Below are 18,563 nucleotides of genomic sequence, written 5' to 3'. Positions count from 1 at the left end.
AGACGTGGAACCTCAGGTGGAACAGCTGGGTTGCACGAACACTCTGAAGGTTTCAAAACGATTTCTCCAACGTGCCAAGAACTGATAAAGACGACAAATGACAGAGTTTTCATTATAAAGGCTTGCAGTTGAGTGGGCAGTGAGAGCATGAGTAATATTGGCAAAAACACTGCTTAAGCTGATGGGAACACCAACTCGGAACGATAATTTAAAAATCTCATTTAAAATTAGGACTTATTTTCTTACATAATCTTTATCATCAGGAGAAAAGTCCCAATTAATGTTTTTAATTCACTAGTCGTCAACTGCTGTAGTAGTTAGCCTTAAAAACCAAATCTGGTAACTAATCAACAGAAACATTTGTTTTCTGGTACAGACCCGTCATTTTCTAGAATCTAAATGTCCATTAGTTTAAAAAGCTGCAAATTCTTTGGCCATAATAATGAACTAGTGCAACTAAAAATGCCCATTAGGTCACTAGTATGGCTCGAAATTGCTTACTAGTTGACTATTGACTCTAAATTTAGCCTAATTTTAATAGGTAGCCTGCAATTTGCACTAGTTCACCAGTGCAAATTGTGAACATGAAAAAGTCCACTAGTAAACTAGTTTAACCTTAAATGTTTTCTAAACAAACTAGTTAAACTTTTAGGTCGCAATAGTTGACTAGTGTGCAAAATTAACCCTATTGCCTCAGACCCTTTCCAATCTTGATTCAGGCAAGGTATCGATTGAATCCTATTCCAGGCGAAAAGAACCGGCTGTATATGTTACTAGTAAACCAAGAGTCTGATTCTGTACCAACTAGTCATCTTCTTGATATGTTATGATGGCTTGTCAACTAGTTAGTAGGTAAGAAGCCAAGGGACTTTCATGCATCTACTAGAGCACTTTGGTTGTCTAGATAAACTTCTGCTCCTACTAGCTGGACAACTGTTTTAGTTGGGAAAGTGTTCCTCGTACTCTTGTGTAAAAGTAGACAAAAATGATGGCGGATATCAACAGTATCAAATAATACACAAACAGCTTCCAGTGGGTCCATGAAAGAGCTACTGAGGCTTACAAAGTAACAACTTTTTCAATAAAACCTTGTGCTTGACTTCTGCAGTGTGGATGAAAATATGCTTTTACAGACGTTTGTGGGGATAAAAATGTCTTGGTAGACAGTACTTTTCCAGTACAAGATATTGATTCTGTGAAACCTTCTTTTCAGATGTTTTTGTGTCGATTCTTGCATTATCTGTCATTTTATTTAGTCTATTTTGCTTTTCTTTGACATTTTCACAGCTCGGTTCTTTCAAACCAATGATTTGTCCTCTCCTGCCCTCTAGTGGTTCCATCTGTGAGTACATCTGCCCAATAAGTTTTCATTTAACTGAACAATAATATAGCAAGGCCTACTTTTAATGGTTCATATTTAATATTTACTTTGCAATCACATGCCACTCTATCAGTTACACAAAATACAAAAGCTCAATATACTTAAATGTCCTCAAGTGGAACATTACAGTTCTTATGAGGCTTATATATAACGTTGAAATGCAAGCTTGATGAAATCCCAGATGTTATGTCGAGGAGAAAAAGATCTTTACTGCAGGCATTTTCTTTAGTAAACAACAAAGTGATCAAATACTGAGCTTTTTTTCAGAACAATGCAGAATTTATTATTTTAAGCACAGTCCTTAACTGATTTCTGACTGGCAAGAAAGGTGATAAAATGCTTTCCAATTGGGTTGAAAAATTTGATTTCAATACTTAAAAGACTGAGCTAAAAGGCTCAATACTGATGGCATCGATGCAAATTGCAAAAGGAAGTCAAACAACAATCCAATGGACAGGAACCCTAACAGTAATGAGCTCGCTGTCCAGTAAAGCTTCATGCAAATACATGTGGCACAGCACAAACAAATAAAATTCATTTTCAGAACAACCTTAAAAGCTGCTGCTCCGTGAGCTCGTCACTTATAAGACATAAAATAATCAGCATTAAGCTTAACTTCAAACTGAAGTGCTCTTTTCTCAACAGAAATGTGCCCTCCTTACCCCCTCTTACATAAACGTATTAGCAGTGAGGAAATGGAGGGGAAAAAAGGCATTTAGGTTGCCATCTGAGATGCATTTTGTAAACAAAAATCTTAAAAATGTTACGAGGAGATGTTCTGGCACATATTTCAGATTACATGGCATCAAACTCAAAGGCATCAAAGCAGGTTTAAAAAATTTACTGCAAACTAATGAGGAAAATGGTCCACTTGCTTTCCCATAATTCAAATTTATTTATTCCTGCTGGAGTTTGTAGCATCAGAGACCAAATCTTTCTTTCTTTCTTCTTTTTTTTTTTTTTTTAACAAAAGAAACATAAAACAACTGAATGAAATAGAAAGTGAGGCCTGTCCCTGCAGCATGGTATAAATACGGGATCACAGCTGGTTGCACAGGGTGCGAGTAGAGAGAGGATTTGGGCTTCAGTTGAGCAACTCCAGGTAGGTGGTTGGCACTTTGCCCTTCTGGCTGCCTCGCTCCCCCATCAGCCAATCTAAATCCATATCTGGGACACTGCTAACTGTGATCACCTGGGAAAAAAGGAAAGGTTTTCAGAACTACAAAAGCAGTTGACACAGATTTTCACATTTCAAGTCATCAGGGTGGTCTGACAGGGTAATATTACGTCTTTTTTTAATAAAGAGGAAGAAGAAGAAGAAAACTCACATGGAACCAAATTAAGCCTCTTGATTTGTCATTTTCTTAATGCTCTTCCAGATGTAAATGTCTTGATATTGGCAGTGAAATGTGCGCAGATGGAAACTGTTAATGTTAATTCTGAGAATTGCAGGAAAGCTAACCCTTAAATCAAGAGAATGTATTAGGATGGTGGGAAACCTAGAGTTTAATCTCTATACTAAGCAGGGCGGCTGTGACACCTTAATGTAATTGCTGACGCCAACTATGAGCTTTTTTTCCCACATTTTATAAATCGTTTCAAAAAGTTGCAACTACTTCCCTTCCAACTGCTGTGTGTACCTGGCTGCAGTGTGCGGCAGTACGTTTGTGTACGTCAGCCATGTTTGACTCAGTCATTCGTTGGCTTCGTCTCTGCAACTGTTTCGAAGCAATTAAGCCCGGTAGAGCATCCAATTCCTTGTCAAATAATCGGCATTATAAAAGATTTTCCTCATGCAACTGAAACAGGAGTTCCACAGGGAACCACTGTTAATCAGCCATGCATTTGCAGCATAAACGTTCCCCAGAATGGGAGTGGGACATGTTCCATACAGGAGAAGATCTTCTGCAGTCCTGCTACGGGAGACCATGTGGTTTCGACAGCCAGTGCATCAAGTATATATTAAAAACACAAACCAACAAGCAGGAAACAACCTTATTTAGAAAAAATGTGTAACTTAGAGGAGATAACACAGTGTTAATATCCTTAATGGGAGTATGTAAGATTGATTCAGTTGAGCAGTTATTTAGTTTTGTTATTCCATTTTCTATAGTAAGACACTTCCATTTGCCCGTCAATTTGCTGTTGATACAAATAAATTTTACGACTGAGGAACAAATAAAGGATCATTCTAGTTCTGTCTTTCTGGTTATTTCACAGAATATTTTCTTTTGTGGGGTTCCTTGAGACAACATTGTTGTAAATAACTAAACGTTCTGAAATGAAACTATTTCTGTAGTTATGCTGCTATACGCTTAGGCTGCTGGAGGACATAATGACCACTTTCACCATCTTCGCTACATTCTCACACTACTCTCCAATTTTGCATTATTTGCTGTTATTTCAGTTTCTAACTTTGTGTTCTCTCTCTTTTCTCATCCTAGAAACTACACCAAGTTTCAGCTGGCAACAACTTGATGCTCACCCTCTACCGATGATCCACACGGCCCTGTCTTTCAGTGTTTAACCCTTTCTCTCTCCTAGACATGGCAATTTACTGAGCTTTACTGTAACTAACTCTATGTGCTCTCTTTCAGACTCTAACCTTAAAAACTGGCTCAGAGTTTATCTGTTCTTTCTTTCTAGGTGAAACGACTAAAGGAGCTACATCCATTAACATTTACTTTTCCTTCCCATAGAAAGGACTCCTGGATCAGTGCTTCTTTGTGCTTTTTGTGTCTCTGCTCTGTTCTCTCAAACCCCCAGTCGGTCGTGGCAGATGGCCGCTCACACTGAGCCTGGTTCTGCTGGAGGTTTCTTCCAGTTAAAAGGGAGTTTTTCTTCTCCACTGTCGCTACATGCATGCTCAGTATGAGGGGTTGCTGCAAAGTCAACGCCAGTGACTGTCCACTGTCTCTACATGCTCATCCAGGAGGAGGGAATGCTGCAAGTCACTGACTGGATGCAATCTGCTGGGTTTCCTTAGATAGAAAAACTTTTTATCCAATTTGAATAAATAACTAACTCTGACTGCACTGTTCAGTGATTAGGATTAATTGGAATGTATGTAGCTGACTGTTGTGAAGTGCCTTGAAACGACATGTTGTGAATTGGCGCTATATAAATAAAACTGAATTGAATTGAATCGTGATCAACCACAACAGCCGGGTTGGTGTCTACGGGTTCCTACTGCTGTAATAGTCAGCTTTATTCTGGTGCCACTATAACCTGTGTTATCATTAGCCACATTAGCTGCCAATGCATTTACAACTAAATGGAGGAGTAATGGAGGGGGGTTTGTTTTATTGCTCCACTATGTAGCCAACGGAGCTGTCAGCTGATTAACGTTTTCCTGCGTTGATTCGTACCGCATTAGAACAGAGCCTTGCATGGTTCTGAACTTTGCACCCGAGTAGCATATCTTGATGGGAAAGCTCAGACCGACAAATCACCGTCATTAAGCTGATATTTAAACAGATAGGCTCAGCTTATCTCGTCCAGGAGGTTTACTATCTTACTATTGCAGCTTTTTAAGTTGCTCTCAAACATAGCGAAGCTAGCATGTAGCATTTAGTTTTTTCCTGCCCGTCTTGCCTCATAAAGAAAGTACCTCCAAACAACAGGTTTGTGTCTGCTAAAGACATGACCCAGCCCACATATGTTTCTTTCTGACTCTAATCGCCATGCTGGCAGAGTTTAAGCTTCAGGTGAGGCTGCAGGGAGAGGATGGGTTGACTGTCTCTGTTATTTCAGCTCTTCTCTTGAAGGAAGTGCCACATTTTAGGCAAATGTAAATAGGTGAGTTTACACAGATTTTGATGCAAATTAGTATTGCTGAATATTTCATTTTCCAGCATTGATTATATCGAAATATCGAGTATTCTGACAACCCTTGAGCAAAAAGAACACAATCGTAAGAATGACAGTATTTACATGAATATCTTGTAAAACAAAACAAATAAACATAAATAAAACCTGACCTCGTCAGCCAGCAGGGAGAGCTCACTGCTGTTGGCAGCATCGTAGTCATAAAGGACTCTGGCTCTGCCCCTGATGTTGGAGCTCCGCAGCTCGCTGAACCCGCCCGACGCAGCAGAGCTGGTGTGGCCCGCGGAGACGCTGGGCAGAGAGGCAGACACTGGTATGGTGGGTACTGAGATGCCGGCGCCGCCCGACAGGGACGACTGGTTGTTGTTAGAGAATGAGGACGGGAAACTGTTGGGAGGGAGAAGAGATGAGCCTGGAAACTGCTGTGACTTTGAATTCAAAACTGGAGCCTGATTCTCCTACATGCACACAGCCTTTTTAAGTCTTACCTCTTACTACCTGCACTAAAGAAGCTCCGACATCATTTGATCTCTTTGGGATTAGTCACTTCTAATAAAATGATGGGTTTATCTCTCAGCTTCTCGTGACTGAGTTAGCTTAATTCTGATTTTAAGACACACCTGGATAAAAACTATACACACTTTCTGACAGTGAGAGTCACTCATTTTGGAAGAAAGCAAAAAAATAAATAAATAAATGTATGAATGGAACAAAGTAGCAGCTAATGCACCCAAGGCATTAACTAAAAGCCACGTTCTAACAAAACGAATGGAGGATAACAGTTATGTTTCACCTGCCAAGCTGCTTTTGGAGGTCAACCATGTACTGGTAACACTGTGCGTAGTAGGTCGTCTGGGCCTCCACAAAGTCATTCAAACAGTGTAGGTGGTGTGCCTGATGGTGAGTAAGAAAAGAAAGCCAGAAAAAACACATCAGAAATTATTCTGCTTATTTTAATCATTTTAACATTCAAAAGGCCATATACAGGGGTTGGACAATGAAACTGAAACATCTGGTTTTAGACCACAATAATTTATTAGTATGGTATAGGGCCTCCTTTTGCAGCCAATACAGCGTCAATTCATCTTGGGAATGACATATACAAGTCCTGCACAGTGGTCAGAGGGATTTTAAGCCATTCTTCTTGCAGGATAGTGGCCAGGTCACTACGTGATACTGGTGGAGGAAAACGTTTCCTGACTCGCTCCTCCAAAACACCCCAAAGTGGCTCAATAACATTTAGATCTGGTGACTGTGCAGGCCATGGGAGATGTTCAACTTCACTTTCATGTTCATCAAACCAATCTTTCACCAGTCTTGCTGTGTGTTTTGGTGCATTGTCATCCTGATACATGGCACCACCTTCAGGATACAATGTTTGAACCATTGGATGCACATGGTCTTCAAGAATGGTTCGGTAGTCCTTGGCAGTGACGCGCCCATCTAGCACAAGTATTGGGCCAAGGGAATGCCATGATATGGCAGCCCAAACCATCACTGATCCACCCCCATGCTTCACTCTGGGCATGCAACAGTCTGGGTGGTACGCTTCTTTGGGGCTTCTCCACACCGTAACTCTCCCGGATGTGGGGAAAACAGTAAAGGTGGACTCATCAGAGAACAATACATGTTTCACATTGTCCACAGCCCAAGATTTGCGCTCCTTGCACCATTGAAACTGACGTTTGGCATTGGCATGAGTGACCAAAGGTTTGGCTATAGCAGCCCGGCCGTGTATATTAACCCTGTGGAGCTCCCGACGGACAGTTCTGGTGGAAACAGGAGAGTTGTGGTGCACATTTAATTCTGCCGTGATTTGGGCAGCCGTGGTTTTATGTTTTTTGGATACAATCCAGGTTAGCACCCGAACATCCCTTTCAGACAGCTTCCTCTTGCGTCCACAATTAATCCTGTTGGATGTGGTTCGTCCTTCTTGGTGGTATGCTGACATTACCCTGGATACCGTGGTTCTTGATACATCACAAAGACTTGCTGTCTTGGTCACAGATGCGCCAGCAAGACGTGCACCAACAATTTGTCCTCTTTTGAACTCTGGTATGTCACCCATAATGTTGTGTGCATTTCAATATTTTGAGCAAAACTGTGCTCTTACCCTGCTAATTGAACCTTCACACTCTGTTCACACAACCCCTGTGTGTGTGTGTGTGTGTGTGTTTGATATATATATATATATATATATATATATATATATGGAAATGTACGTTTCCAGGAGGTCACATACATGGGTGCTGCTGACGCCCTCTAGCAGGAGACGCGTGATCTCGGCTTGTCGGTCAAACTCACTTTGGGTCATCCTCAGCTCCTGCTCTGCCTGAGGAGGAAGAAACATTGTTGTTTGAATTTTCTCAGCTTGTTTTAGGGTGTATTCACACTTGCCACTTTTGGTCCACTTTAAACGGACCAGAGTTCGTTTCCCCCCTTGGTCCGGACCTTTTGTGCAGGCGTGAATACACTCAAGCGAACCCTAGTACGGACCAAACAACCGGACCGAGACCCACTTTTTGAGGTGGTCTCGGTCCGCTTCCAAATGGACTCTGGTGCGGTTCGCTTATGGTCTGAATACAAACCGGCCCCGATCAGAACCAACTACAAAAGGCGTACGTCTCTTTGGACATAAAAACCCACCGTAGCCGGTAGCAAAGGTGTGTGTTGTAAGGTATTCATACCTGATAAGCTATGTGTTGCTTAGCAACGCTACTGGCTTGTTGTGGGACAGGGCACGAGAACGTCAGCGTTCAGCACGCATTCTCCGACAGGGTTGCAACATTATAAATGGAACGTCTCAAAGTCTGTGTTGAATGAGCTGCTCTTCACTTTTACATTAATATTGCAGCTTTAGTAACGACACAAATATGCAGAACAGAGGTCCTGCACGCAGCACGTCTACAGATGTTTTCCTCAATTTCCGGGTCTGTGTTCGGTCCCGCCCCCATCATTTCTGTCCAATGGGAACAATGATCGTGACCCGCGTGGCTTTGTTTACAAATAATAGTTCACTTGCAAAAAGTACAATGTGAAAACAAACAGCACCAAATGAAAAATATAACGTTTTGTTTTGGTCCGGACCAAACAAGCGGACCAAAGGACTTTCCTGGTGTGAATACACCCTTAGAGAATAACGACTGCTCCGTTTGTTGTGTTTACACAGCTGACAGATACTTAGATGTGACATGCAAAGACGAGATGGTATGTTTAACTCTCTTTAACACCAAAACTTTAAACAAACTCCACACCTGACATTGTTTAACACGTTTCACCTGAAAATGATCTGTACAGTGCCTTGGTAAAGCATTAATACCCATTGAACTTCTCCATATGCTTTATTATGTACGAATTCAAAAGCATACCACAACTTTTTCTTTTAGCTTAACGATCATCTTCTACTCTGTTGGTCTGGCACACTAAATCACAACAGAATATATGGAATTTGTGATCAAAACACTACAAAACAGGAAAAAGTGAAAGGTTTAACATGTTTGCGAGGGGGCTGTAAGTGTCATGGCGGAGATGCAGATAGATAGCAGCTGTTGACAAAGATGCCATGGGGCTTGGTGTGTCTGTGTGTTCAAATCAAACAAGGCTCCAACATTCCACTCACCTTTGTCACTTCCTCTGCTCACATCTGCGGCTTTGCGTTAAAAAAAAAAAAAAAAAAAAAAAAAAGTGACAGTAGTTAGAGCTACAGCTGCTGCACGGCCGCAGCCAACGCAGCATATCCTTACTCTGTGTTTGCATGGTAGGCGAGACAACAAGAGCGCTTTGACAAAAACCACACTCTGTAGGAGGCAGCAGGACTGTGATGACGCGGCCCGTTAAATATTTCTCATCGGTTGGTCTTCATGCAGCTAAACTGACACTAAACGGTGCAGTCACTGAATGTGAAAAACAACAGGCGCTGGTGTTAACCCACAGAAACTAACATTTACAGCGCAGGTTTCAGTCGCTTCCCTGCTCCCATGAATTGACATGTTTATTTTTCAACTTAATTGTAGAGATCTGAAACATTATCAAGGCACGTTTAACACAGAAAAAAAAACTGCCAGTACCCAATTAAATCTGTCAGGAAGGGAAAGAACTGAGACCCTAATCAGATTTACAGTCTTTTCTTCAATCAGCAGTTTCACTTGGACAGATGTGTTCATTTGGAATTGTTATGAAGTTTAATAAAACGACATCTGCTTTCTTGAAATGACTTGCTGCTGATGAGTCAAGCTATGAGACAAGCTGAGGAACCGACATCCATCTTGGACAATCTGATCACACCTAGACGGCACTAAATACATAAAAATATCTCAGCTAGGCCACCTTCAGAGATGGTTCGGGGCACTCTATGAAAATGAAATATGCTTATTTTGTGTCACAATTGTCTTTATAACGTCTAATCCTAAAATCATGTCAATTACTGCCCAATTTTTCAATATGTAGATGTTTTCTTGGGATGTGTGCATTTGTGAGGAATGCGTGTCACAGACACTTTAAGAGCCATCGTGATAATCAGGGCATGTCAGAAGGGGGAGATTGGGTCAAAAATCGTCAGAAATCCTACCAGACTCATTACAAAATGTCAATAAAAAAATATTAACTAGCAAATTATATGTTTCGCCACTATTGAAAACAAATAAGTACCTGGTATAAGAAATTTCTTTTTCCAGAATGTCTATACAATCAGTGCATGATATTAAGATGTATATCTTTGGTGAATGTCAAGTTTATATGATAAATAAACAATTAGTTCATATCTGCCTGCTTTGGGTTCCTTGCCTGGACCCCAGAGAGTGGACAGCGCACAAAAAACTTTTGGAAATAAAATCATTTACTATTATTATTAAAGTTGCTTATTTCCATCTCAAAAGCATCAGACTACATCAGCTGTTTTGGCAATAAAATAACTTCGTCGTAGTTTCAGAACATCTCGATGTTCTACCGAAACACCTTCCGCTGCATTAGGACTCACCACACATTATGGGTATATAGAACCTGAATGCATAATACTTTAATAATCACCTAGTACCAGTTATACCAGACATTTTTTAACATTTCCAACTCTTTGCAAAGGTCGATAAGTTAGGTCTCAAAGCCAGATGTTCACTACAAAAACCTAATAATGATGTGACCTTTAACATATCAGATATTATGACACAAAGGAAGACTACCGAGGCAAATGAAAACTGAGGAAAACTGCTGTTAAAAGTTTTAAGCCCAACACTACAGAGTGCAGAACTTGAAAATGAATAAAAGCTGGACGTGACCGTGAGAAACCAACCGTCCAGAAAAAGGGAACTTGAAAGTTCCCGTTCTTGCTGAGAAGATGGTTTGCACGTCACAGGAACGAAGGTGGAGAAGCTCAGGTTGTGTAACTCTGTGCATCAGTCAGAATCTGTGTTGCTTCAGAGGGTAAAACACACCCTGAGGCCTTTTAATCCGTGACGGGATGTTTGTGAGAGAGGAGTCACTAAAACTGGTCATTAATGTGAATTAAGATCATTGTGAATAAAAGTGATTTTTAATGCATTCACTTACAGCAGCTCTAGCATCAGGCATCCTGGCTTTCTTTAGCCTGGTTTTGGCTGCGTCCAGATCCAAACGTTTGACCTGCAGAAGCTTTCGTTCTTTCTAAAGGAAAAAACAGAACAAAATAAAACCATCAGTGATAGAATCCTGCTTTCTGATCTCCCCTCTTATAAGGGTGAGGCTGCTCTAAGTTAGATAAAGGAAACAGTAACTGAGGAAATGAAGTTTAAAAATACGGCATAAAAATAATCCAGACTGACCAAATATGATTAATGCTGGGTCTTCACTTATCCTGGAACTTTTGTAAGTTTACAAATTTGTTACAGAATTAGCACTCATATGACAGAGGTACACAATTCTTTAAGACTGAACTATGAAGCCCAGAATCCCTTGCTGTGCGACTTCGGGCAAAGTCGCCGATGAAATATTTGTCTAAACTCCCACAAAACGGGACGATGGGGGTTAGTTCTAGTAAAAAAGACGTTCCAGTGAAGCAAGTGGTACAAAACTATTAGCTGCCTGCAACCCAACTCACCAGGATGGTTTTAAAGTCGCCCTCTAGAAAATTTCGAAATGGCGTCAGGAAGTTGATGGCAGAACTCTGGATGAACTCCCGTTCGGCACCGCCAACCTGCTTCTGCGTCTCGCCACATTTTATCAAAGCGTTTCCTGATACATTTAGCAGCAGAAACAAAAGTTGTCAAAATGAAGCCTGAACATGGCCAATATCAGAAGCTGCTTTCAGAAATGTTCACACATGCAGATCCTTCCTGTTTCTGCTTAGAGTCAAGTAAAAAATGCATTAAACAAAGATGACGGCACAAAAATAACCCTCCAAATGGATGTTATTACTGGTTTTGAAAACCCAGAACAACCAAATAAAGTGTATTTACAGAGAGGTTTATACAGCGCCTTGTGAAAGTATTTGGCCCCCTTGAACTTTTCAACCTCTTGCCACATTTCAGGCTTCAAATATAAAGATATAAAATTCTAATTTTTTGTGAAGAATCAACAACAAGTGGGACACAATCATGAAGTGGAATGAAATTTATTGGATGTGTCAAACATTTTTAACAAATAAAAAACTGAAAAGTGGGGCGTGCAATATTATTCGGCCCCCTTGCGTTAATACTTTGTAGCTCCACCCTTTGCTACAATTACATCTGCAAGTCTCTTGGGGTTTGTCTCTATCAGTTTTGCACATCGAGAGACTGAAATTCTTGCTCATTCTTCCTTGCAAAAGAGCTGGAGCTCAGTGAGGTTGGATGGAGAGCGTTCATGAACAGCAGTCTTCAGCTCTTTCCACAGATTCTCGATTGGATTCAGGTCTGGACTTTGACTTGGCCATTCCAACACCTGGATACGTTTATTTGTGAACCATTCCATTGTAGATTTGGCTTTATGTTTTGGATCATTGTCTTGTTGGAAGATAAATCTCTGTCCCAGTCTCAGGTCTCTTGCAGACTCAAACAGGTTTTCTTCCAGAATGGTCCTGTATTTGGCCCCATCCATCTTCCCATCAATTTTGATCATCTTCCCTGTCCCTGCTGACGAAAAGCAGGCCCTAACCATGATGCTGCCACCACCATGTTTGACAGTGGGGATGGTGTGTTCAGGGTGATGAGCTGTGTTGCTTTTACGCCAAACATATCGTTTTGCATTGTGGCCAAACAGTTCGATTTTGGTTTCATCTGACCAGAGCACCTTCTTCCACATGTTTGGTGTATCTCCCAGGTGGCTTGTGGCAAACTTTAAACGAGACTTTTTATGGATATATTTGAGAAATGGCTTTCTTCTTGCCACTCTTCCATAAAGGACAGATTTGTGAAGTGTACGACTGATCGTTGTCCTATGGACAGACTCTCCCACCTCAGCTGTAGATCTCTGCAGTTCATCCAGAGTGATCATGGGCCTCTTGGCTGCATCTCTGATCAGTCTTCTCCTTGTTCGAGATGAAAGTTTAGAGGGACGGCCGGGTCTTGGTAGATTTGCAGTGGTCTGATACTCCTTCCATTTCAATATGATTGCTTGCACAGTGCTCCTTGGGATGTTTAAAGCTTGGGGAATCTTTTTGTATCCAAATCCAGCTTTAAACTTCTCCACAACAATATCTCGGACCTGCCTGGTGTGTTCCTTGGTCTTCATGATGCTCTCTGCGCTTTGAACAGAACCCTGAGACTATCACAGAGCAGGTGCATTTATACGGAGACTTGATTACACACAGGTGGATTCTATTTATCATCATAAGTCATTTGGGACAACATTGGATCATTCAGAGATCCTCACTGAACTTCTGGAGTGAGTTTGCTGCACTGAAAGTAAAGGGGCCGAATAATATTACATGCCCCACTTTTCAGTTTTTTATTTATTAAAAATGTTTGACACATCCAATAAATTTCATTCCACTTCATGATTGTGTCCCACTTGTTGTTGATTCTTCACAAAAAATGAGAATTTTATATCTTTATGTTTGAAGCCTGAAATATGGTAAGAAAAGTTGAAAAGTTCAAGGGGGGCCGAGTACTTTCGCAAGGCACTGTAGATGTCTGACAGCAGAGATGTGATGTTTTAGCAACTAAAACCAGATTTTTTTGTTTCTTTTTTTCTGTTTTACTTCTCTCTGAATAAGAAAGGCTGCTAGTTATCAGGCAGCATTGATAATTTGCAAATGTACTATCTGTATGAAATGTTTGTATGACATGTAAATGTACATATCCAGATATCTAAATTTGAAACAATAAAGACGGTTTCATTCTGGGCAAAGGTCTCATTGTTTAGATTTGGCTTTCAGGGAAAGGCAGTGATCTTCATCATCACGTCAAGGTGCTTTTCTTTGGACTGCAGCTGCTTTTTTATTTTTCTCCAATTCAGTACTTCCTGTCTGAGGAACATATTTTGCTGGTTAGCCACCTAAAGCAATGAATCATTCAAACATAAAAAAAAGCCTTAAACTCATAGAATAAGATAGCACAGTCTGATAAAGATAGTAGTTTATTCTCAAGAAGGGGACTTCCTGAAGAGAAATTAGCTGAAAAGTTAGCACACTGTAGACAATCTGCTGAAAGATGATGCATCTCTTAGGTCCTCCGTCACTTCTTTATGGGATTTTTGCCTTTTCTTAAACATGGAGGTTTTAGACACTAATCATCTCCTGAAAACTGTGTTTTTTTAAGACCTTACTCTTTTTTTGTTGTCCTCAACTGCCCACATTATGAATTTCCAAAAGCATAAAAACAAAATATGCTATTATGGTCTGGTAGAGGAACAGGGCATGTTTGAAAATGAAGCCCAAGTTTAAACAACTTTTAAAACCTAACAGCACTGATCTGATCTAAGATGCTGCACAGTTTAAAATGTTGACACTGAAAAACCCAGTTTTAAAGCAACTATTCTCTCACTCACACAATATGATGTTGCCTTTGCTACAGGGAAGAGGTGGAGCGGCTGACAGCGTGGTGCACAGAGAACAACTTGATGCTCAACATCTCCAAGACCAAGAAGATAATAGTGGACTGCAGGAAAATAAAAAGGAAAAAAAAAAAAAAAAAGAGGACGGACATTTCACCGCTGATCATTAGCAGGGACTGTGTGGAGAGGGTGCCTGATTTCCGCTTCCTAGGAATCCACATCAAGGAGAAACTGACCTGGAGTGTTAACACCTCTGAGCTGCTGAAAAAGCCCCAGCAGAGACTGCACCTCCTGAGGGTTCTTAGGAAACGTAACATCACAGAGAGGCTGCTGGTGTCCTTTTATTGTCGCTCTATTGAGAGCATAATGACCTACTGCTTCTGTGTGTGGTACACCAGCTATACAGTGGTTCAGAGGAAAGCGCTCCAGAGGGTCATTAACGGGGCCCAAAAGATGGTCGGCTGCCCTCTCCCCACACTTGAAGAACTTCACAGTTCCCACCGTCTCCAAGAAGCCCAGAACATTATAAAGGACACTTCTCGTCTGGGTCACGCTCCGTTTGATCTGCTGTCGTCAGGCAGCCGCTACAGATCAATTAAAGCAAGGACAAGCAGATTCAACAACTGTTTGTAACCAACGGCGACAGCTAGACTAAGCACTGCCAGAATGTAAAAAGGAGATGCAATAATGGGAATATATAATCAGTATGAATGTGTGTACGTCTATTTTTATTTGATCTTTTTAACAACTGCTTCTATTTTACATCAATTCTTTTGTGCTCATGCACTAGATGGCTTTTTGTTTTCGATGACAATTAAAGATGTTCTGATTCTCCGATATTCTAATAATATAAATATTGAGAACTCAAGGTAAGAAGACTTGAAAATATTAGTCTGAATGCTTTTCCTAAATCTTCTTATAATAAGAGACTGATAGAGAAATTGTTATCAGCAGGTCAGAGCTTCTCAAAAACCAAAAATCTTCCACAAAAATCGGATCTGCATGACTGATGCTAAGCTTCGAGACAACCAACCTAGGCTATGACAGATGCTTGTGATGATTTATATCATACCAGATGACTTTTTTCTTTTAAAGGTCACCTTTGGCTCATTTTACAAGTGCAAAGGAACTATTTTATGCTTCCGCGCCTTTAGACTAAACCTTAATGCACTCTGACGCTTTCAGCCCTTTTATTTGTTGCATAAACAGGAGCCTGATGTTTGCCAAGATGCTTCCAAGTCTTCCAGGATCAGAACTTCATGTCATATCTCAGCAACTGTTTTTTCCCCAGACATGATTTCAGTAGATTAAACAAAAGGGAAGCTCATCCATGTCATCAGGTGTCATCTGTGGTGTTACATTTCACAGTGCTGCACCTACTCACCGTAGGCCGTCCCAGGACCAAAGTCGTTTCCAGCATCAATCAAGGACTGACCCAGCAAGTCATGGTTGTTCATCCGTGTGGGGGCTTTTTTCTCCAGCTTCTCATACACAAACTCCTCCAGTCGGACATCTAAAAGATCGCAACAGGATAACTCAATTAAAAAGTCATAAGACATCCGTGAGGGAGCCACATGCAGGGAGTGTTCTCACTGAGCTGGTTTCAGCCTGACTTCAGTTATCTCAAATAAAAAGCTGAATTAATGTCAAGCAGGACAAGTCAGATGCATCAGATGCGTTTAAGGCTTCAACATCACCCAAAGGAACAGTAACAATCACCGCCAGCTCATCTGTGGCGTGTTTTCCTTTGACACAGAAAATGTAGAGCACACATCACAAATCTTTAACCACCAGATGGTCGGTGTGTTTGTTGTGCCTATGCTGTGGTCGGGCTGCAGAGATATGGCATCATGGCGTGAACTGTGGAGGTTGCACAGCTGAGCTCACACACTTGTCAGACACCCCACCAGACGATGGGTTTCAAAAAACACCATCTCGGGGATGTTAGGCACTTTCCTAAGTGAGCTTTAAGAGGACATTTATACAGAACAAAATCCATGTATGCATTCATTTTTTAGATTCTGCAGGTTGCAAAAATACATCTAAAAAACTGTGATGCAGGAGACGAATCAATCAGCCAGTTTTTCTGTGGTTGGCAGGTCAAAAACTGAAGACAAAAAACGATCTAATTCTTTAAAATACATTAAATACATCAAAACTAAAACATCCCACCATTTTTGGGCTTTAGATGAAAAATTGTTTAATTTAAGACAAAGGTTATGGTAGTATTATTTATGCTTATAACCTTTAGTTGATGTTGGATTTATAACTATTACCTCAATCAAAGAACATGCAGTACATTATTTTCTCTTATTTGCTACATTTGTTGTTGTTGTTGTTGTTGTTGTTGGGGGGTGGGGAGATTTGTATTGGCCCGGAAAAGCTTGATCAGTGTATCTCTAGATAAATTAGAATTTGTTCATTTTCAAAGTGAAGTGAATACAAATGTGATCGTTTTTTGTGGTAAACAAACAAAATACACAGAAGTGATGTCAGGTACTTTTCTTAGATAACATTCTTACTTGGATTAGGCTGTAGTAGAACCTCCGTCTGCTTCATGATCTTCTCCGTCCATTGCTTGGTGTTCTCAGCTCTGACCAAGAGGTTCTCCAGATGGGCATCCAGCTCAGTCTTCTCAGCCTGCCCAAGTTTCTCTTCTGTAAACTGACAAGCAAAAAATGGTTCGTATCACTCGTTTCATCGAAGAGCGATTGAGATGAAGACCGAGGTGTCAAGTAGCCATCTGCTCAGCTACGTCAGATACAGTTCTGTTTAGGCCTGCGTTTAGTAGGTTTAAAGAACACCATGAAAACGAAGAATATGCACCACCTAAAACACCACCTAAAAGTACCAGGCAACGTTGGGCAACAAAGCCTTTCTCTCGGGTGATAACAGGCTATTTAGCTACACAGTAACAGTAACTACCTCGCAGCTGAGCTAACTAGCAGCTACGTGAGTTAGCATCAACTTCCACCTTCCTCCCGACTGTCTTACTTACTTGTACCGCGCGGCTCAAGAAGGTACCGGCGTCTGCGGCTAAGCGCTTAACGTTAAAATCCATGGCGCAGAGGTGAAGATACACAACGACGGGCTTATCTCACGCTTAGGCTGGCATCCCTGCAGGAAATGTCATAGAAGCAACTTTTTTTTTTTTTTTTCTCGGAGGTCCACCCAGCTGTTGAGCGAGACAAAGATAACATGATACTAGAAGATAGTTCACGGCTTCACCTTCTCAGACAACGGTCTTGCGCATGCGCACAAGCCGCACGCCGGCCAGGAGAAGTACGGGAAAAAAAATGTTTAATGAAATAATATGAAACATTCTGAATTAAGCAACATTTGGGTCTCGTATTTTATAATCAAATTGCATTTTTTCATTTTATTCGACACAGTCCAGTGATTCCGTTTGACGTTCTTCGATGAAACGACCAAATGTGGTGGTGTAGGCTATCTCTCTTGGTTGCATGGTTCAACTCTCGTCCATAGTTGCGTTCATGTCATTCGGGTATGGCAAGCCGTTTTTGTAAATATTGAATGTCCAATTTGACTAAGCACTACTTTACAAGTTCCAACTAGTGGACGTTTTGACTCACAGGTTATCAACTAGAGCAGACTAGTAGATGACTGCGTCAATACAATTAACAAATTAACATAAAACCCTAACATGTTAACTACTCAACACAAATTTTGCAAACTAATTTACAAGTTACTCTTATAATTGCACACTAGTTGATTAGTGTGCTTTAGATGTGAATGTAGATGAAAAATTATGGCTGATGTCAAGGAGGTTCATTATTTATGCAAAGGCTAACCTTATACAGTAATGCCAGGGACATGTCTAAAAAAACATGTTTTTTTTTTTCAAAATAATGATAAAAGTCATAAACATGTTTTACTTTTTTGAGAGTACCTATAGTATAGCGTAACCTAATTTTAAACCAAGACTTCGGGGAACTGGAAGAGACAACAATGGTACCACACAAGTCTGTCCAGAGGGTTTCTAGTTCACCAACTGAGCCGGCCAAAGCCAAAAGCGGACTTTGCCACTGCTAAGGAGGCCCCTGCTTGCCTGGGAAGCCCTATAGCATTTGTACTCACAAATAGTAAGGAACATTTTTGTAATATTTTGACAGAGTAATGTCTTAATGCAAATGTAGTAATTTCATGCTCAATGTATAATGCGGTCAAAAAGCATTTGTCTCCTTACATATTATTCTGTTTTTACTTAAAAATTTCAAATTATTAAACAAGTATTTATGTTAAAAATAACTGAGTAAATACAAAATTCAATTAAAAAAATACTTTATTAATCCCAAAGGGAAACTAAAGGCTGTTGTAGCTCATATTATAAAGGTTTCTTCAAAGAGTTGATGTAGATGCTGATGGTTGTGGGCAGGAAGAATTTCCTGTAGCA

At 40.6% G+C, this 18,563-nt stretch overlaps 1 protein-coding gene across 1 annotated transcript; it reads right to left on the bottom strand.

The window, feature by feature from the left end:
* Positions 1-1,398: 1,398 nt before the first annotated feature.
* On the bottom strand, positions 1,399-17,337 carry sh3glb1a (SH3-domain GRB2-like endophilin B1a). Its single transcript, XM_047350292.1, has 9 exons — positions 17,148-17,337; positions 16,672-16,813; positions 15,534-15,662; positions 11,277-11,410; positions 10,751-10,843; positions 7,452-7,541; positions 6,003-6,103; positions 5,362-5,596; positions 1,399-2,573 (listed from the first exon to the last, which is right to left on the bottom strand). The coding sequence occupies exons 1-9, from the start codon at positions 17,208-17,210 to the stop codon at positions 2,466-2,468; spliced, it is 1,095 nt and encodes a 364-aa protein (XP_047206248.1). The 5' UTR covers positions 17,211-17,337; the 3' UTR covers positions 1,399-2,465.
* Positions 17,338-18,563: the final 1,226 nt, after the last annotated feature.

The sequence above is a fragment of the Girardinichthys multiradiatus genome, chromosome 21 (genome assembly GCF_021462225.1).
Source record: "Girardinichthys multiradiatus isolate DD_20200921_A chromosome 21, DD_fGirMul_XY1, whole genome shotgun sequence".
In the NCBI taxonomy this organism is placed as follows: domain Eukaryota; kingdom Metazoa; phylum Chordata; class Actinopteri; order Cyprinodontiformes; family Goodeidae; genus Girardinichthys; species Girardinichthys multiradiatus.
This window is presented reverse-complemented; position numbering and strand designations above follow the sequence as displayed.